The 20,873-nt window shown below is 48.6% G+C and overlaps 1 protein-coding gene across 2 annotated transcripts in view; it reads right to left on the bottom strand.

The window, feature by feature from the left end:
- Positions 1–20,873, bottom strand: part of chtf18 (CTF18, chromosome transmission fidelity factor 18 homolog (S. cerevisiae)) — an 85,274-nt gene that overhangs the window by 47,476 nt on the left and 16,925 nt on the right. For both annotated transcript variants that reach the window (XM_042316462.1, XM_042316461.1), the window contains exons 7-15: positions 10,700–10,838; positions 10,120–10,395; positions 7,894–7,991; positions 7,509–7,632; positions 7,261–7,397; positions 7,102–7,195; positions 6,845–6,943; positions 2,924–3,054; positions 2,655–2,769 (exon numbers count right to left, since the gene is read on the bottom strand). In XM_042316462.1, the coding sequence (XP_042172396.1) occupies positions 2,655–2,769; positions 2,924–3,054; positions 6,845–6,943; positions 7,102–7,195; positions 7,261–7,397; positions 7,509–7,632; positions 7,894–7,991; positions 10,120–10,395; positions 10,700–10,838 (1,213 nt within the window). The remainder of the gene's footprint in view (positions 1–2,654; positions 2,770–2,923; positions 3,055–6,844; positions 6,944–7,101; positions 7,196–7,260; positions 7,398–7,508; positions 7,633–7,893; positions 7,992–10,119; positions 10,396–10,699; positions 10,839–20,873) is intronic.

Genomic DNA, 20,873 nt, shown 5'->3' with positions numbered 1-20,873 from the left:
GTATACTGTGTGCTGTCCTGCTGTGTGCTGTCCTACTGTCCCGCTGTGTCCTGCTGTCCTACTGTCCTGTGTGCTGTCCTACTGTCCTGCTGTGTGCTGTCCTACTGTCCTGCTGTCCTACTGTTTGCTGTCCTACGGTCCTGCTGTGTGCTGTCCTACTGTCCTACTGTGTGCTGTCCTACTGTTCTACTGTCCTGCTGTGTGCTGTCCTACTGTGTGCTGTCCTGCTGTGTGCTGTCCTACTATCCTACTGTCCCGCTGTGTGCTGTCCTACTGTGTGCTGTCCTACTGTGTGCTGTCCTACTGTGTGCTGTCCTGCTGTCCTACTGTATACTATCCTACTGTCTTGCTGTGTGCTGTCCTACTGTGTGCTGTCCTACTGTGTGCTGTCCAGCTGTCCTACTGTATACTATCCTACTGTCCTGCTGTGTGATGTCCTACTGTGTGATGTCCTACTGTGTGATGTCCTACTGTGTGCTGTCCTGTCCTACTGTGTGCTGTCCTGTCCTGCTTTATACTGTCCTGTCCTGTGTGCTGTGCTGTCCTGCTGTGTACTGTCCTGCTGTGTGCTGTCCTGCTGTGTGCTGTCCTACTGTGTGCCTACTGTCCTGCTGTCCTGTCCTACTGTGTGCTGTCCTGTCTGTGTGCTGTCCTGCTGTCCTGCTGTGTGCTGTCCTGCTGTGTGCTGTCCTGCTGTGCTGTCCTGCTGTATGCTGTCCTACTGTATGCTGTCCTGCTGTGTGCTGTCCTACTGTCCTGCTGTATACTGGCCTGCTGTGTGCTGTCCTACTGTGTGCTGTCCTACTGTGTGCTGTCCTACTGTCCTGCTGTATACTGGCCTGCTGTATACTGTCCTACTGTGTGCTGTCCTACTGTTTGCTGTCCTACGGTCCTGCTGTGTGCTGTTCTACTGTCCCGCTGTGTGCTGTCCTACTGTCCTGTGTGCTGTCCTACTGTCCTGCTGTGTGCTGTCCTACTGTCCTGCTGTCCTACTGTCCTGCTGTGTGCTGTCCTACTGTCCTGCTGTGTCCTACTGTTTGCTGTCCTACGGTGCTGTCCTGGTCTGCTGTGTGCTGTCCTACTGTCCTGCTGTCCTACTGTTTGCTGTCCTACGGTCCTGCTGTGTGCTGTCCTACTGTCCTGCTGTCCTACTGTGTGCTGTCCTACTGTCCTACTGTCCTGCTGTATACTGTGTGCTGTCCTGCTGTGTGCTGTCCTGTCCTGTGTGCTGTCCTACTATCCTACTGTCCCGCTGTGTGCTGTCCTACTGTGTGCTGTCCTACTGTGTGCTGTCCTACTGTGTGCTGTCCTACTGTGTGCTGTCCTGCTGTCCTACTGTCCTATACTGTCCTACTGTCCTGCTGTGTGCTGTCCTACTGTGTGCTGTCCTACTGTGTGCTGTCCTACTGTGTGCTGTCCTGCTGTCCTACTGTATACTGTCCTACTGTCTTGCTGTGTGCTGTCCTACTGTGTGCTGTCCTACTGTGTGCTGTCCAGCTGTCCTACTGTATACTATCCTACTGTCCTGCTGTGTGCTGTCCTGCTGTGTGATGTCCTGCTGTGTGATGTCCTGTCCTACTGTCCTCTGTGTGATGTCCTACTGTGTGATGTCCTACTGTGTGATGTCCTACTGTGTGCTGTCCTGCTGTGTGTCCTGTCCTGTCCTACTGTGTCCTGCTGTCCTGCTGTGTGCTGTCCTGCTGTGTGCTGTCCTGCTGTGTGAAGTCCTACTGTGTGATGTCCTGCTGTCCTGCTGTGTGCTGTCCTGTCCTGCTGTGTGTCCTGCTGTGTGATGTCCTGCTGTGTGATGTCCTGCTGTGTGCTGTCCTGCTGTCCTGCTGTGTGATGTCCTACTGTCCTGCTGTCCTGCTGTGTGATGTCCTACTGTCCTGCTGTGTGATGTCCTGCTGTGTGCTGTCCTACTGTCCTGCTGTGTGCTGTCCTGCTGTGTGATGTCCTGCTGTGTGACTGTCCTACTGTGTGATGTCCTACTGTCCTGTGTGATGTCCTACTGTCCTGCTGTGTGATGTCCTGCTGTGTGCTGTCCTACTGTCCTGCTGTGTGATGTCCTACTGTCCTGCTGTGTGCTGTCCTGCTGTGTGCTGTCCTACTGTATACTGTCCTACTGTCCTGCTGTGTGCTGTCCTGCTGTGTGATGTCCTACTGTCCTGCTGTGTGATGTCCTACTGTCCTGCTGTGTGCTGTCCTGCTGTGTGTCCTGTCCTACTATCCTACTGTCCTGCTGTGTGATGTCCTGCTGTGTGATGTCCTGCTGTGTGATGTCCTGTGTGATGTCCTGTGTGTGTGATGTCTGTCCTGCTGTGTGATGTCCTACTGTCCTGCTGTGTGCTGTCCTACTGTCCTGCTGTGTGCTGTCCTACTGTCCTGCTGTGTGCTGTCCTACTGTGTGCTGTCCTACTGTGTGATGTCCTACTGTGTGCTGTCCTGCTATGGAAGAGACTGTGTGTGTCTGTGTGTGTGTGTGTGTGTGTGTGTGGGACTGTGTGTGTGGGACTGTGTGTGTGTGGGACTGTGTGTGTTTGTATGAGGGACAGTGTGTGTGTGTGTGTGTGTGTGTGTGAGGGACTGTGTGTGTGTGTGTGTGTGTGTGTGTGTGTGTGTGTGTGGGACTGTGTGTGTGTGGTGTGTGTTACCTGTGTGAGTTTGTCGTGCTCTCCGGTGGAAGAGGCCAGGTGAAGGATGTGCTGTAGTCTCTCGGCCCCGCCTCCTTCTCTAAGGCCCTCCTCCAGCTCCTCGCCCACACGCTTCCTATACACCAAATATGGTCAACCAGGAAGACACCAAATATAGTCAACCAGGAAGACACCAAATTTGGTCAACCAGGAAGACACCAAATATGGTCAACCAGGAAGACAAATAGTTAGTTAGTTATGGTTCTCAATAGCATAGTTTGTTATAATACCGTTTGATGCGCGGCAGTTGGAAGATCTCCTGCCAGAGGTTGAACAGTCCTTTATTCTGATCCTTCTGACCGATCCTCATGGACTGGACCGACTGCACGTCCAGCTGTCTCTTCCCTCGACCGTGGAGGAACTACAACACAACACATTAACACGTCCAGCTGTCTCTAACCTCGACCGTGGAGGAACTACAACACAACACATTAACACGTCCAGCTGTCTCTAACCTCGACTGTGTGTGTTTGTATGAGGGACGTGGAGGAACTGTGTGTGTGTGTGTGTGTGTGTGTGTTGTGTGTATGAGGGACTGTGTGTGTGTGGTGTGTGTGTGTGTGTGTGTGTGGTGTGTGTTACCTGTGTGAGTTTGTCGTGCTCTCCGGTGGAAGAGGCCAGGTGAAGGACAACACAACACATTAACACGTCCAGCTGTCTCTAACCTCGACCGTGGAGGAACTACAACACATTAACACGTCCAGCTGTCTCTAACCTCGACCGTGGAGGAACTACAACACATTAACACGTCCAGCTGTCTCTAACCTCGACCGTGGAGGAACTACAACAGATTAACACGTCCAGCTGTCTCTAGCCTCGACCGTGGAGGAACTACAACACATTAACACGTCCAGCTGTCTCTAGCCTCGACCGTGGAGGAACTACAACACAACACATTAACACGTCCAGCTGTCTCTAGCCTCGACCGTGGAGGAACTACAACACATTAACACGTCCAGCTGTCTCTAACCTCGACCGTGGAGGAACTACAACACATTAACACGTCCAGCTGTCTCTAACCTCGACCGTGGAGGAACTACAACACATTAACACGTCCAGCTGTCTCTAACCTCGACCGTGGAGGAACTACAACACATTAACACGTCCAGCTGTCTCTAACCTCGACCGTGGAGGAACTACAACACATTAACACGTCCAGCTGTCTCTAGCCTCGACCGTGGAGGAACTACAACACATTAACACGTCCAGCTGTCTCTAGCCTCGACCGTGGAGGAACTACAACACATTAACACGTCCAGCTGTCTCTAACCTCGACCGTGGAGGAACTACAACACATTAACACGTCCAGCTGTCTCTAGCCTCGACCGTGGAGGAACTACAACACAACACATTAACACGTCCAGCTGTCTCTAACCTCGACCGTGGAGGAACTACAACACATTAACACGTCCAGCTGTCTCTAACCTCGACCGTGGAGGAACTACAACACATTAACACGTCCAGCTGTCTCTAACCTCGACCGTGGAGGAACTACAACACATTAACACGTCCAGCTGTCTCTAGCCTCGACCGTGGAGGAACTACAACACAACACATTAACACGTCCAGCTGTCTCTAACCTCGACCGTGGAGGAACTACAACACATTAACACGTCCAGCTGTCTCTAACCTCGACCGTGGAGGAACTACAACACATTAACACGTCCAGCTGTCTCTAACCTCGACCGTGGAGGAACTACAACACATTAACACGTCCAGCTGTCTCTAACCTCGACCGTGGAGGAACTACAACACATTAACACGTCCAGCTGTCTCTAACCACGACCGTGGAGGAACTACAACACATTAACACGTCCAGCTGTCTCTAACCTCGACCGTGGAGGAACTACAACACATTAACACGTCCAGCTGTCTCTAACCTCGACCGTGGAGGGACTACAACACAACACATTAACACATCTTGATTGATTGATTGATTACGGATTGATTACGGATCCTAATTAGTTCCTGCCAATCTGATTCTACTGCTTACATCAGTTACCTGATGTGGAATAGTTCCATGTAGTCATGGCTCTATGTAGTACTGTGTGCCTCCCATAGTCTGTTCTGGACTTGGGGACTGTGAAGAGACCTCTGGTGGCATGTCTTGTGGGGTATGTATGGGTGTCTGAGCTGTGTGCTAGTCATTTTAAACAGACCTCTGGTGGCATGTCTTGTGGGGTATGTATGGGTGTCTGAGCTGTGTGCTAGTAGTTTAAACAGACCTCTGGTGGCATGTCTTGTGGGGTATGTGTGGGTGTCTGAGCTGTGTGTTAATAGTTTAAACAGACCTCTGGTGGCATGTCTTGTGGGGTATGGATGGGTGTCTGAGCTGTGTGCTAGTCATTATAAACAGACCTCTGGTGGCATGAGTAGCAGAGCTTTATTATGGACAGACTTCTCCCCATCTTAGCTACTGTTGTATCAATATGTTCTGAAACTAACTGCAGGCTCTTTGTTAAGTGTTACAGTGATTTATTATGGACAGACTTCTCTCCATCTTAACTTCATTAGGATAGGGGGCAGTATAACAGAACTGATATGGCAGGCGAAAACCCGAGGACAATCCAACCAGGAAGTACTATTATTTTGAAAGGCAGTTTTTCCATTGAAAGCCTATCCACCATACAAAGACTTAGGACCCAGTTCACGAGCTCTATGGCTTCCTCTACATGTGGCCAGTCTTTATTGTTTCAGGCTTTTACTCTGACAAATGAGGGAGATACAGCACTTTCAATCAGTGGCCAGTGGATATTTCCATTCATCAGCCATGGGCCTGATCGGGAACTCGCCTTTCTTGTTTCTCCTTTCCTATTGTCTGGTTGAAATATTATTGATTATTTATGACAAAAACAACCGGAGGATTGATTTTAAACATCGTTTGGCATTTTTCGACAAACTTTTATTGTACTTTTTTAAAACTTTTCGTCTGGACCTTGTGCATTCGGATTACTGGACAAAACGCGCAAATAAAGGAGGTTTTTGGTCATAAAGAGGGACATTATCGAACAAAAGAAACATTTAGTCTAACATGGAGACCTGGGACTGCCACCAGATGAAGATCATCAAAGGTAAGTGATTAATTTTAATGCTATTTCTTTTGTGAGCCCTCTCCTTGGCTGGAAAATGGCTGTATGGTTTTCTGTGACTAGGTTGCCAAGTGGTAAAGAGCATCGGGCCAGGAACTGAAAGGTCATTGGTTCGAATCCCAGATGTGTCAAGGTTGAAAAATCTGGCCTTCTGCACTTGAACAAGGCATTTAAACCCCCAACAACTGCTCCCTGGATCCCGATGACATAAACGTCGATGAAGGCAGCTCTCTGCATCTCTTTGATTCAGAGGGGTTGGGTTAAATTCGGAAGACACATTTCGCTGTAGTAACTGACATGTATAGTGTTGAGTCTTCCACTCTGGCTTTACTCAAGGCAAGTGGCATGTCATAAGTAAAGATTGAAAAAGTAAAGGGTCCTAGACAGCTGCCCTGGGGAATTCCTCATTCTACCTGGATTATGTTGGAGAGGCTTCCATTAAAAAACACCCTCTGTGTTCTGTTAGACAGGTAACTCTTTATCCACATTATAGCAGGGGGTGTAAAGCCAACAGCAGACTGTGACCGATAATGTCAAAAGCTGCACTGAAGTCTAACAAAACAGCCCCCACAATCATTTTAACATCAATTTCTCTCAGCCCATCATCATTCATTTGTGTAAGTGCTGTGCTTGTTGAATGTCCTTCCCTATAAGCATGCTGAACGTCTGTACTCAATTTGTTTACTGTGAAATAGCATTGTATCTGGTCAAACACAATTTTTCCAGAAGTTTACTAAGGGTTGGTAACAGGCTGATTGGTCAGCTATTTGAGACAGTAAAGAGGGCTTTACTATTCTTAGGTAGCAGAATGACTTTAGCTTCCCTCCAGGCCTGGAGGGCACATGCTCTCTAGTATTGAAGATATGGCAGAAAGAGGACGATATTGCCACTCCTCTCATTCTCAGCCATCCCAGTTGTCAACTGTGAGTTAATGTGTACAGACAGGTGTTCCTCAGGGATCAGTGTTTGGACCCTTGATATTGTTGTAATACAAGGTAGCTCTTATAATCTGGAAACACAGTGTGCAATTGGTTTGCTGTGTGTGTGTGTGTGTGTATGTACCTGCAGTGTATTTATGCAGGATCTGATGTCGTTGTCCGTCTTCTCACAGAGAGCCATCAGAGTCCCCATGTCAGCCTTCATACCCTGGCCCCTGGAGATCTAACCCACACATTAACATAAAGACCCCCATCATGGCTGTTCTGACATGTCAGTCTTCATGACCCCTGGAGATCTAACCGACACATTAACATAAAGACCCCCATCATGGCTGGTCTGACATGTTGCATCACCACTAAGAAAATTAAAACAAAGATTACCTCAGCCAGTCTCTGTGCCAGGCGGGAAGGCTGTGTCTGGGGGAAGGCCAATAGGAACGCCTGCTGCCTCAGAGGCCTCAGGGCTGGAACATACCTGACAGGACAGAGAACCAATCAGATCACAGATAGAGATAAACCCCTCCCCCCTCCATCTCTTACAGGTCGTTACAGATGCAGATGATTGGTCGGAGGAGGACCGACTCTTTTTTCTTCTTCTTCTTTAGAGGCTCCGCCTCTGAATCCGCCCCCTGGCTGTCCTTCCTGTTCAGAGTGGCCAATAGGATGCTGATGGCAGCCTGCCGACCAATCACAGAGAGAGAGAGAGAGAGAGAGGTATTACTCTGAGATGAGGCTAGGTGAGAGTGGTCCAATAGAAGGGCAGGGACGGAGCGGTGGGCGGGACTTACGGCGGGCGCTCCGTCGATCTCGTCGATGATGAGGCAGTTAGGCTTCTCATTGGCTCCCAGCACTGACCTCATCTGGGTCGCTGTGTCGATACGCTTCTGGAACAGCTCCGCACTGCGGTCATCACTATGGAAACCACAGCATCAACAACCCCTTAGTTACTATGGGAAACCACAGCATCAACAACCACTTAGTTACTATGGGAAACCACAGCATCAACAACCCCTTAGTTACTATGGGAAAACCACAGCATCAACAAAACCTTGGTTACTATGGGAAACCACAGCATCAACAACCTCTTAGTTACTATGGGACACCACAGCATCAACAACCACTTAGTTGCTATGGGAAACCACAGCATCAACTTGTTGAAGTCGTTAAACCCACCTGGCGTTAATCTCCACCACGTTGTACCCAGCATGCTTAGCGATGATGTGGGCTAGAGTGGTCTTCCCTAAACCCGGAGGACCAGAGAGCAGCACCACCTAGTGGACGACAGATTAACCAGTTATATTAACCTAGTAGTATATATACTAACAGCTATATGACCAGAGAGCAGCACCACCTAGTGGGAGGAGGACATATTGGTCTACCTACCTTGTATTTATCAGTCTGTGTGGGTCTACCTACCTTGTATTTATCAGTCTGTGTAGTTCTACCTACCTTGTATTTATCAGTCTGTGTAGTTCTTCCTACCTTGTATTTATCAGTCTGTGTAATGTGTAGTTCTTCCTACCTGGTATTTATCAGTCTGTGTGGGTCTACCTACCTTGTATTTATCAGTCTGTGTGGGTCTACCTACCTTGTATTTATCAGTCTGTGTAGTTCTACCTACCTTGTATTTATCAGTCTGTGTAGTTCTTCCTACCTTGTATTTATCAGTCTGTGTAATGTGTAGTTCTTCCTACCTGGTATTTATCAGTCTGTGTGGGTCTACCTACCTTGTATTTATCAGTCTGTGTGGGTCTACCTACTTTGTATTTATCAGTCTGTGTGGGTCTACCTACTTTGTATTTATCAGTCTGTGTGGGTCTACCTACCTTGTATTTATCAGTCTGTGTAGTTCTTCCTACCTTGTATTTATCAGTCTGTGTGATGTGTAGTTCTTCCTACCTTGTATTTATCAGTCTGTGTGGGTCTACCTACTTTGTATTTATCAGTCTGTGTGGGTCTACCTACCTTGTATTTATCAGTCTGTGTAGTTCTTCCTACCTTGTCTTTATCAGTCTGTGTAGTTCTACCTACCTTGTCTTTCTCAGTCTGTGTAGTTAAACCTACCTTGTCTTTATCAGTCTGTGTAGTTCTTCCTACCTTGTATTTATCAGTCTGTGTGGGTCGACCTACCTTGTATTCATCAGTCTGTGTAGTTCTACCTACCTTGTTTCTATCAGTCTGTGTAGTTTTACCTACTTGTATTTATCAGTCTGTGTGATGTGTAGTTCTACCTACCTTGTATTTATCAGTCTGTGTACTTCCACCTACCTTGTATTTATCAGTCTGTGTAGGTCTACCTACCTTGTATTTATCAGTCTACCTACCTTGTATTTATCAGTCTACCTACCTTGTATTTATCAGTCTGTGTGATGTGTAGTTCTACCTACCTTGTATTTATCAGTCTGTGTGAGTCTACCTACCCTGAATTTATCAGTCTGTGTGGGTCTACCTACCTTGTATTCATCGGTCTGTAGTTCTACCTACCTTGTATTTATCAGTCTGTGTGGGTCTACCTACCTTGTATTTATCAGTCTGTGTAGTTCTTCCTACCTAGTGTTTATCAGTCTGTATGATGTGTAGTTCTACCTACCTTGTATTTATCAGTCTGTGTAGTTCTACCTACCTTGTATTTATCAGTCTGTGTAGTTATACCTACCTTGTATTTATCAGTCTGTGTAGTTATACCTACCTTGTATTTATCAGTCTGTGTGATGTGTAGTTCTACAGACATTGTATTTATCAGTATGTTTGATGTGTAGTTCTACCTACCTTGTATTTATCAGTCTGTGTAGGTCTTCCTACCATGTCTTTATCAGTCTGTGTAGTTCTTCCTACCTTGTATTTATCAGTCTGTGTGATGTGTAGTTCTACCTACCTTGTATTTAGTCTGTGTGATGTGTAGTTCTACCTACCTTGTATTCATCAGTCTGTGTGAGTCTACCTACCTTGTATTTATCAGTCTGTGTAGGTCTACCTACCTTGTATTTATCCGTCTGTGTAGGTCAACCTACCTTATATTTATCAGTCTGTGTGATGTGTAGTTCTACCTACCTTGTATTTATCAGTCTGTGTAGTTCCACCTACCTTGTATTTATCAGCCTGTGTGATGTGTAGTTCTACCTACCTTGTATTCATCAGTCTGTGTAAGTCTACCTACCTTGTATTTATCAGTCTGTGTGATATGTAGTTCTAACTACCTTGTATTTATCAGTCTGTGTGATGTGTAGTTCTACCTACCTTGTATTTATCAGTCTGTGTAGTTCTACCTACCTTGTATTTATCAGTCTACCTACCTTGCATTTATCAGTCTGTGTAGTTCTACCTACCTTGTATTTATCAGTCTGTGTAGGTCTACCTACCTTGTATTTATCAGTCTGTGTGATGTGTGGGTCTACCTACCTTGTATTTGGGCCTTTTGTATTGGTCCAGTTCAGCCTCCAGAAGCTCCTCAGTGATCTGACTCTTGGTCTTAAATTTCTGATTGGCTTGATTAAAGTTCCCCTGGCTCCGGTTGGTGGAATTAAAGCGACCCCGGCCCTTATTGAAGCGTCCCTGGTCCTGATTGGCTGTGTTCTGGTCGGGCCTCTCGGCTGGGGGTGGGCGTGTCTTCCTCTCTCGTCCAAACACCACCTGGTCCCACAGCTTCAGCCACTTCAGCAGACAGCGGTTGGTGAACTACACACACACACACACACACACACACACACACACACACACACAAAAACATTATACACACACACACACACACACACATTATACACACAGAAACACATTATACACACACACACACACACAGAAACACATTATACACACACACAATATACACACAGAAACACATTATACACACAGAAATTAAAAACACAGTAATTATACACACACACACACAATACACATTACACACACACACACACACTGGCTTGGGAAGTAAAAGATTAAATGTAATCCGTTAGAGTCCCGTTCCCCAACCTCCACCACTCACGTCGTCGCTGAGTAGTTCAGTGTAGTGTTGAGGAGAAAACTGATCCACCCAGAGACGAGAAGGTTCCTCCTCCTCCTCCTCTCGATCCCCCTCTTCTCTCTGTCTGCCGTCCAGCTCTCCAAACTCTTCATCCACTTGACTGAACACACACACACACACACACACACACACACATTTATGCTATAAACAAGTATTAATGTACAGAAACGACAATATCTCTCAGGTGATACAGTACCAGTCAAACATATACATATACAGTACCAGTCAAACACATACATATACAGTACCAGTCAAACACATACATATACAGTACCAGTCAAACACATACATATACAGTACCAGTCAAACACATACACATACATATACAGTACCAGTCAAACACATACATATACAGTCAAAACACATACATATACAGTACCATATACAGTACCAGTCAAACACATACATATACAGTACCAGTCAAACACATACATATACAGTACCAGTCAAACACATACATATACAGTACCAGTCAAACACATACATATACAGTACCAATATCTCTCAGGTGTGTGTTCACCTGATACAGTACCAGTCAAATGTTTGGACACACCTTCTCATTCAAGGGTTTTTCTTTATTTTTACTATTTTCTACATTGTAGAATAATAGTGAAGACATCAAAACAATGAAATAACACATATGGAATCATGTAGTAACCAAAAAAGTGTTAAACAATATATATAAAATATTTCATATTTGAGATTCTTCAAAGTAGCCACCCTTTGCCTTGGTGACAGCTTTGCACACTCTTGGCATTCTCTCAACCAGCTTCATGAGGTAGTCACCTGGAATGCATTTCAATTAACAGGTGTGCCTTGTTAAAAGTTAATTTGTGGAATTTCTTTCCCTCTTAAAGCTTTAAGGTAGGGGTGGTATAAAGAAGATAGCCCTATTTGGTAAAAGACCAAGTCCATATTATGGCAAGAACAGCTCAAATAAGCAAAGAGAAATGACAGTCCATCATTACTTTGAGACAAGAAGGTCAGTCAATCCGGAACATTTCAAGACCATTGAAAGTTTCTTCAAGTGCAGTCGCAAAAACCATCAAGTTCAATGATGAAACTGGCTCTCATGAGGACTGCCACAGGAAAGGAAGACCCAGAGTTACCTCTGCTGCAGAGGATAAGTTCATTAGTTTACCAGCCTCAGAAATTACAGCCCAACAAAATGCTTCACAGAGTTCAAGTAACAGACACATCTCAACATCAACTGTTCAGAGGAGACTGCGTGAATCAGACCTTCATGGTCGAATTGCTGCAAAGAATCCACTACTAAAGGACACCAATAATAAGAAGAGACTTGCTTGGACCAAGAAACACGAGCAATGGACATTAGACCGGCGGAAATCTGTCCTTTGGTCTGAGGAGTCTATTTGTGGTTCCAAACCTAAAGGAATTATAGAACATCACGTAATTATGCAGTTAAATTGAATCGAAGGAAAAAAGTTAGGTTTTACATCTCCTCATGCCCATCTTTAGTGTATTGTACATCTCCTCATGCCCATCTACTTTTACATTAAGGGCTCATCTCCTCATGCCCATCTAGTGTGGAGGTTGGCTTGGTACATCTCCTCATGCCCATCTAGTGTGGAGGTTGGCTTGGTACATCTCCTCATGCCCATCTAGTGTGGAGGTTGGCTTGGTACATCTCCTCATGCCCATCTAGTGTGGAGTGTGGAGGTGGCTTGGTACATCCCATCTAGTGTGGAGGTTGGCTCATGCCCATCTAGTGTGGAGGTTGGCTTGGTACATCTCCTCATGCCCATCTAGTGTGGAGGTTGGCTTGGTACATCTCCTCATGCCCATCTAGTGTGGAGGTTGGCTTGGTACATCTCCTCATGCCCATCTAGTGTGGAGGTTGGCTTGGTACATCTCCTCATGCCCATCTAGTGTGGAGGTTGGCTTGGTACATCTCCTCATGCCCATCTAGTGTGGAGGTTGGCTTGGTACATCTCCTCATGCCCATCTAGTGTGGAGGTTGGCTTGGTACATCTCCTCATGCCCATCTAGTGTGGAGGTTGGCATCTCCTCATGCCCATCTAGTACATCTCCTCATGCCCATCTAGTGTGGAGGTTGGCTTGGTACATCTCCTCATGCCCATCTAGTGTGGAGGTTGGCTTGGTACATCTCCTCATGCCCATCTAGTGTGGAGGTTGGCTTGGTACATCTCCTCATGCCCATCTAGTGTGGAGGTCTGGGAGGTTGGCTTGGTACATCTCCTCATGCCCATCTAGTGTGGAGGTTGGCTCTCCTCATGCCCATCTAGTGTGGAGGTTGGCATCTCCTCATGCCCATCTAGTGTGGAGGTTGGCTTGGTACATCTCCTCATGCCCATCTAGTGTGGAGGTTGGCTTGGTACATCTCCTCATGCCCATCTAGTGTGGAGGTTGGCTTGGTACATCTCCTCATGCCCATCTAGTGTGGAGGTTGGCTTGGTACATCTCCTCATGCCCATCTAGTGTGGAGGTTGGCTTGGTACATCTCCTCATGCCCATCTAGTGTGGAGGTTGGCTTGGTACATCTCCTCATGCCCATCTAGTGTGGAGGTTGGCTTGGTACATCTCCTCATGCCCATCTAGTGTGGAGGTTGGCTTGGTACATCTCCTCATGCCCATCTAGTGTGGAGGTTGGCTTGGTACATGCCCATCTAGTGTGGAGGTTGGCTTGGTACATCTCCTCATGCCCATCTAGTGTGGAGGTTGGCTTGGTACATCTCCTCATGCCCATCTAGTGTGGAGGTTGGCTTGGTACATCTCCTCATGCCCATCTAGTGTGGAGGGCTTGGCCATCTCCTCATGCCCATCTAGTGTGGAGGTTGGCTTGGTACATCTCCTCATGCCCATCTAGTGTGGAGGTTGGCTTGGTACATCTCCTCATGCCCATCTAGTGTGGAGGTTGGCTTGGTACATCTCCTCATGCCCATCTAGTGTGGAGGTTGGCTCTCCTCATGCCCATCTAGTGTGGACATCTCCTCATGCCCATCTAGTGTGGAGGTTGGCTTGGTACATCTCCTCATGCCCATCTAGTGTGGAGGTTGGCTTGGTACATCTCCTCATGCCCATCTAGTGTGGAGGTTGGCTTGGTACATCTCCTCATGCCCATCTAGTGTGGAGGTTGGCTTGGTACATCTCCTCATGCCCATCTAGTGTGGAGGTTGGCTTGGTACATCTCCTCATGCCCATCTAGTGTGGAGGTTGGCTTGGTACATCTCCTCATGCCCATCTAGTGTGGAGGTTGGCTTGGTACATCTCCTCATGCCCATCTAGTGTGGAGGTTGGCTTGGTACATCTCCTCATGCCCATCTAGTGTGGAGGTTGGCTTGGTACATCTCCTCATGCCCATCTCCTCATGCCCATCTAGTGTGGAGGTTGGCTTGGTACATCTCCTCATGCCCATCTAGTGTGGAGGTTGGCTTGGTACATCTCCTCATGCCCATCTAGTGTGGAGGTTGGCTTGGTACATCTCCTCATGCCCATCTAGTGTGGAGGTTGGCTTGGTACATCTCCTCATGCCCATCTAGTGTGGAGCCCATCTGGCTTGGTACATCTCCTCATGCCCATCTATCTAGCCCATCTAGTGGGAGGTTGGCTTGGTACATCTCCTCATGCCCATCTAGTGTGGAGGTTGGCTTGGTACATCTCCTCATGCCCATCTAGTGTGGAGGTTGGCTTGGTACATCTCCTCATGCCCATCTAGTGTGGAGGTTGGCTTGGTACATCTCCTCATGCCCATCTAGTGTGGAGGTTGGCTTGGTACATCTCCTCATGCCCATCTAGTGTGGAGGTTGGCTTGGTACATCTCCTCATGCCCATCTAGTGTGGAGGTTGGCTTGGTACATCTCCTCATGCCCATCTAGTGTGGAGGTTGGCTTGGTACATCTCCTCATGCCCATCTAGTGTGGAGGTTGGCTTGGTACATCTCCTCATGCCCATCTAGTGTGGAGGTTGGCTTGGTACATCTCCTCATGCCCATCTAGTGTGGAGGTTGGCTTGGTACATCTCCTCATGCCCATCTAGTGTGGAGGTTGGCTTGGTACATCTCCATCATGCCCATCTAGTGTGGAGGTTGGCTTGGTACATCTCCTCATGCCCATCTAGTGTGGAGGTTGGCTTGGTACATCTCCTCATGCCCATCTAGTGTGGAGGTTGGCTTGGTACATCTCCTCATGCCCATCTAGTGTGGAGGTTGGCTTGGTACATCTCCTCATGCCCATCTAGTGTGGAGGTTGGCTTGGTACATCTCCTCATGCCCATCTAGTGTGGAGGTTGGCTTGGTACATCTCCTCATGCCCATCTAGTGTGGAGGTTGGCTTGGTACATCTCCTCATGCCCATCTAGTGTGGAGGTTGGCTTGGTACATCTCCTCATGCCCATCTAGTGTGGAGGTTGGCTTGGTACATCTCCTCATGCCCATCTAGTGTGGAGGTTGGCTTGGTACATCTCCTCATGCCCATCTAGTGTGGAGGTTGGCTTGGTACATCTCCTCATGCCCATCTAGTGTGGAGGTTGGCTTGGTACATCTCCTCATGCCCATCTAGTGTGGAGGTTGGCTTGGTACATCTCCTCATGCCCATCTAGTGTGGAGGTTGGCTTGGTACATCTCCTCATGCCCATCTAGTGTGGAGGTTGGCTTGGTACATCTCCTCATGCCCATCTAGTGTGGAGGTTGGCTTGGTACATCTCCTCATGCCCATCTATCTCTCCTCAGCCCATCTAGTGGGCTTGGTTGGCCCATCTGGTACATCTCCTCATGCCCATCTAGTGTGGAGGTTGGCTTGGTACATCTCCTCATGCCCATCTAGTGTGGAGGTTGGCTTGGTACATCTCCTCATGCCCATCTAGTGTGGAGGTTGGCTTGGTACATCTCCTCATGCCCATCTAGTGTGGAGGTTGGCTTGGTACATCTCCTCATGCCCATCTAGTGTGGAGGTTGGCCCATCTTGTGTACATCTCCTCATGCCCATCTAGTGTGGAGGTTGGCTTGGTACATCTCCTCATGCCCATCTAGTGTGGAGGTTGGCTTGGTACATCTCCTCATGCCCATCTAGTGTGGAGGTTGGCTTGGTACATCTCCTCATGCCCATCTAGTGTGGAGGTTGGCTTGGTACATCTCCTCATGCCCATCTAGTGTGGAGGTTGGCTTGGTACATCTCCTCATGCCCATCTAGTGTGGAGGTTGGCTTGGTACATCTCCTCATGCCCATCTAGTGTGGAGGTTGGCTTGGTACATCTCCTCATGCCCATCTAGTGTGGAGGTTGGCTTGGTACATCTCCTCATGCCCATCTAGTGTGGAGGTTGGCTTGGTACATCTCCTCATGCCCATCTAGTGTTGGCCCAGTGTTGGCTTGGTACATCTCCTCATGCCCATCTAGTGTGGAGGTTGGCTTGGTACATCTCCTCATGCCCATCTATCTAGCCCATCTAGTGGGAGGTTGGCTTGGTACATCTCCTCATGCCCATCTAGTGTGGAGGTTGGCTTGGTACATCTCCTCATGCCCATCTAGTGTGGAGGTTGGCTTGGTACATCTCCTCATGCCCATCTAGTGTGGAGGTTGGCTTGGTACATCTCCTCATGCCCATCTAGTGTTGGAGCCCATCTAGTGTGGAGGTGGCTTGGTACATCTCCTCATGCCCATCTAGTGTGGAGCCCATCTAGTGTGGAGGTTGGCTTGGTACATCTCCTCATGTACATCTCCTCATGCCCATCTAGTGTGGAGGTTGGCTTGGTACATCTCCTCATGCCCATCTAGTGTGGAGGTTGGCTTGGTACATCTCCTCATGCCCATCTAGTGTGGAGGTTGGCTTGGTACATCTCCTCATGCCCATCTAGTGTGGAGGTTGGCTTGGTACATCTCCTCATGCCCATCTAGTGTGGAGGTTGGCTTGGTACATCTCCTCATGCCCATCTAGTGTGGAGGTTGGCTTGGTACATCTCCTCATGCCCATCTAGTGTGGAGGTTGGCTTGGTACATCTCCTCATGCCCATCTAGTGTGGAGGTTGGCTTGGTACATCTCCTCATGCCCATCTAGTGTGGAGGTTGGCTTGGTACATCTCCTCATGCCCATCTAGTGTGGAGGTTGGCTTGGTACATCTCCTCATGCCCATCTAGTGTGGAGGTTGGCTTGGTACATCTCCTCATGCCCATCTAGTGTGGAGGTTGGCTTGGTACATCTCCTCATGCCCATCTAGTGTGGAGGTTGGCTTGGTACATCTCCTCATGCCCATCTAGTGTGGAGGTTGGCTTGGTACATCTCCTCATGCCCATCTAGTGTGGAGGTTGGCTTGGTACATCTCCTCATGCCCATCTAGTGTGGAGGTTGGCTTGGTACATCTCCTCATGCCCATCTAGTGTGGAGGTTGGCTTGGTACATCTCCTCATGCCCATCTAGTGTGGAGGTTGGCTTGGTACATCTCCTCATGCCCATCTAGTGTGGAGGTTGGCTTGGTACATCTCCTCATGCCCATCTAGTGTGGAGGTTGGCTTGGTACATCTCCTCATGCCCATCTAGTGTGGAGGTTGGCTTGGTACATCTCCTCATGCCCATCTAGTGTGGAGGTTGGCTTGGTAGCCCATCTAGTGTGGAGGTTGGCTTGGTACATCTCCTCATGCCCATCTAGTGTGGAGGTTGGCTTGGTACATCTCCTCATGCCCATCTAGTGTGGAGGTTGGCTTGGTACATCTCCTCATGCCCATCTAGTGTGGAGGTTGGCTTGGTACATCTCCTCATGCCCATCTAGTGTGGAGGTTGGCTTGGTACATCTCCTCATGCCCATCTAGTGTGGAGGTTGGCTTGGTACATCTCCTCATGCCCATCTAGTGTGGAGGTTGGCTTGGTACATCTCCTCATGCCCATCTAGTGTGGAGGTTGGCTTGGTACATCTCCTCATGCCCATCTAGTGTGGAGGTTGGCTTGGTACATCTCCTCATGCCCATCTAGTGTGGAGGTTGGCTTGGTACATCTCCTCATGCCCATCTAGTGTGGAGGTTGGCTTGGTACATCTCCTCATGCCCATCTATGCCCATCCCATCTAGTGTGGAGGTTGGCTTGGTACATCTCCTCATGCCCATCTAGTGTGGAGGTTGGCTTGCCCATCTAGTACATCTCCTCATGCCCATCTAGTGTGGAGGTTGGCTTGGTACATCTCCTCATGCCCATCTAGTGTGGAGGTTGGCTTGGTACATCTCCTCATGCCCATCTAGTGTGGAGGTTGGCTTGGTACATCTCCTCATGCCCATCTAGTGTGGAGGTTGGCTTGGTACATCTCCTCATGCCCATCTAGTGTGGAGGTTGGCTTGGTACATCTCCTCTGCCCATCTAGTGTGGAGGTTGGCTTGGTACATCTCCTCATGCCCATCTAGTGTGGAGGTTGGCTTGGTACATCTCCTCATGCCCATCTAGTGTGGAGGTTGGCTTGGTACATCTCCTCATGCCCATCTAGTGTGGAGGTTGGCTTGGTACATCTCCTCATGCCCATCTAGTGTGGAGGTTGGCTTGGTACATCTCCTCATGCCCATCTAGTGTGGAGGTTGGCTTGGTACATCTCCTCATGCCCATCTAGTGTGGAGGTTGGCTTGGTACATCTCCTCATGCCCATCTAGTGTGGAGGTTGGCTTGGTACATCTCCTCATGCCCATCTAGTGTGGAGGTTGGCTTGGTACATCTCCTCATGCCCATCTAGTGTGGAGGTTGGCTTGGTACATCTCCTCATGCCCATCTAGTGTGGAGGTTGGCTTGGTACATCTCCTCATGCCCATCTAGTGTGGAGGTTGGCTTGGTACATCTCCTCATGCCCATCTAGTGTGGAGGTTGGCTTGGTACATCTCCTCATGCCCATCTAGTGTGGAGGTTGGCTTGGTACATCTCCTCATGCCCATCTAGTGTGGAGGTTGGCTTGGTACATCTCCTCATGCCCATCTAGTGTGGAGGTTGGCTTGGTACATCTCCTCATGCCCATCTAGTGTGGAGGTTGGCTTGGTACATCTCCTCATGCCCATCTAGTGGAGGTTGGCTTGGTACATCTCCTCATGCCCATCTAGTGTGGAGGTTGGCTTGGTACATCTCCTCATGCCCATCTAGTGTGGAGGTTGGCTTGGTACATCTCCTCATGCCCATCTAGTGTGGAGGTTGGCTTGGTACATCTCCTCATGCCCATCTAGTGTGGAGGTTGGCTTGGTACATCTCCTCATGCCCATCTAGTGTGGAGGTTGGCTTGGTACATCTCCTCATGCCCATCTAGTGTGGAGGTTGGCTTGGTACATCTCCTCATGCCCATCTAGTGTGGAGGTTGGCTTGGTACATCTCCTCATGCCCATCTAGTGTGGAGGTTGGCTTGGTACATCTCCTCATGCCCATCTAGTGTGGAGGTTGGCTTGGTACATCTCCTCATGCCCATCTAGTGTGGAGGTTGGCTTGGTACATCTCCTCATGCCCATCTAGTGTGGAGGTTGGCCCATCTAGTGTGGAGGTTGGCATCTCCTCATGCCACCATCTAGTGTGGAGGTTGGCCATCTAGTGTGGAGGTTGGCTTGGTACATCTCCTCATGCCCATCTAGTGTGGAGGTTGGCTTGGTACATCTCCTCATGCCCATCTAGTGTGGAGGTTGGCTCTCCTCATGCCCATCTAGTGTGGAGGTTGGCATCTCTCTCATGCCCATCTAGTGTGGAGGTTGGCTTGGTACATCTCCTCATGCCCATCTAGTGTGGAGGTTGGCTTGGTACATCTCCTCATGCCCATCTAGTGTGGAGGTTGGCTTGGTACATCTCCTCATGCCCATCTAGTGTGGAGGTTGGCTTGGTACATCTCCTCATGCCCATCTAGTGTGGAGGTTGGCTTGGTACATCTCCTCATGCCCATCTAGTGTGGAGGTTGGCTTGGTACATCTCCTCATGCCCATCTAGTGTGGAGGTTGGCTTGGTACATCTCCTCATGCCCATCTAGTGTGGAGGTTGGCTTGGTACATCTCCTCATGCCCATCTAGTGTGGAGGTTGGCTTGGTACATCTCCTCATGCCCATCTAGTGTGGAGGTTGGCTTGGTACATCTCCTCATGCCCATCTAGTGTGGAGGTTGGCTTGGTACATCTCCTCATGCCCATCTAGTGTGGAGGTTGGCTTGGTAGCCCATCTAGTGTGGAGGTTGGCTTGGTACATCTCCTCATGCCCATCTAGTGTGGAGGTTGGCTTGGTACATCTCCTCATGCCCATCTAGTGTGGAGGTTGGCTTGGCCCATCTACATCTCTCTCATGCCCATCTAGTGTGGAGGTTGGCTTGGTACATCTCCTCATGCCCATCTAGTGTGGAGGTTGGCTTGGTACATCTCCTCATGCCCATCTAGTGTGGAGCCCATCTAGTGTGGCTTGGTACATCTCCTCATGCCCATCTAGTGTGGAGGTTGGCTTGGTACATCTCCTCATGCCCATCTAGTGTGGAGGTTGGCTTGGTACATCTCCTCATGCCCATCTAGTGTGGAGGTTGGCTTGGTACATCTCCTCATGCCCATCTAGTGTGGAGGTTGGCTTGGTACATCTCCTCATGCCCATCTAGTGTGGAGGTTGGCTTGGTACATCTCCTCATGCCCATCTAGTGTGGAGGTTGGCTTGGTACATCATGCCCATCTAGTGTGGAGGTTGGCTTGGTACATCTCCTCATGCCCATCTAGTGTGGAGGTTGGCTTGGTACATCTCCTCATGCCCATCTAGTGTGGAGGTTGGCTTGGTACATCTCCTCATGCCCATCTAGTGTGGAGGTTGGCTTGGTACATCTCCTCATGCCCATCTAGTGTGGAGGTTGGCTTGGTACATCTCCTCATGCCCATCTAGTGTGGAGGTTGGCTTGGTACATCTCCTCATGCCCATCTAGTGTGGAGGTTGGCTTGGTACATCTCCTCATGCCCATCTAGTGTGGAGGTTGGCTTGGTACATCTCCTCATGCCCATCTAGTGTGGAGGTTGACGGGAGAATAATAACAAAACCAGTTGATATTGCCAATCATTTTGCAGATTTTTTTACACAGAAAATTAAATTACTAAGCAACAATGTAAACATAAATTCTTCCAAACAAGCTATTGTCCAATGGATTGATGATCATATTATGAGCAATAAGATCTGCTCTTTTAGTCTACAAACGGTGTCA

The sequence above is a fragment of the Oncorhynchus tshawytscha genome, unplaced genomic scaffold (genome assembly GCF_018296145.1).
Source record: "Oncorhynchus tshawytscha isolate Ot180627B unplaced genomic scaffold, Otsh_v2.0 Un_contig_1312_pilon_pilon, whole genome shotgun sequence".
Taxonomy (NCBI): Eukaryota; Metazoa; Chordata; class Actinopteri; order Salmoniformes; family Salmonidae; genus Oncorhynchus; species Oncorhynchus tshawytscha.
The sequence above is the reverse complement of the archived record's forward strand: the minus strand, read 5'-3'. Positions and strand labels throughout refer to the sequence as shown.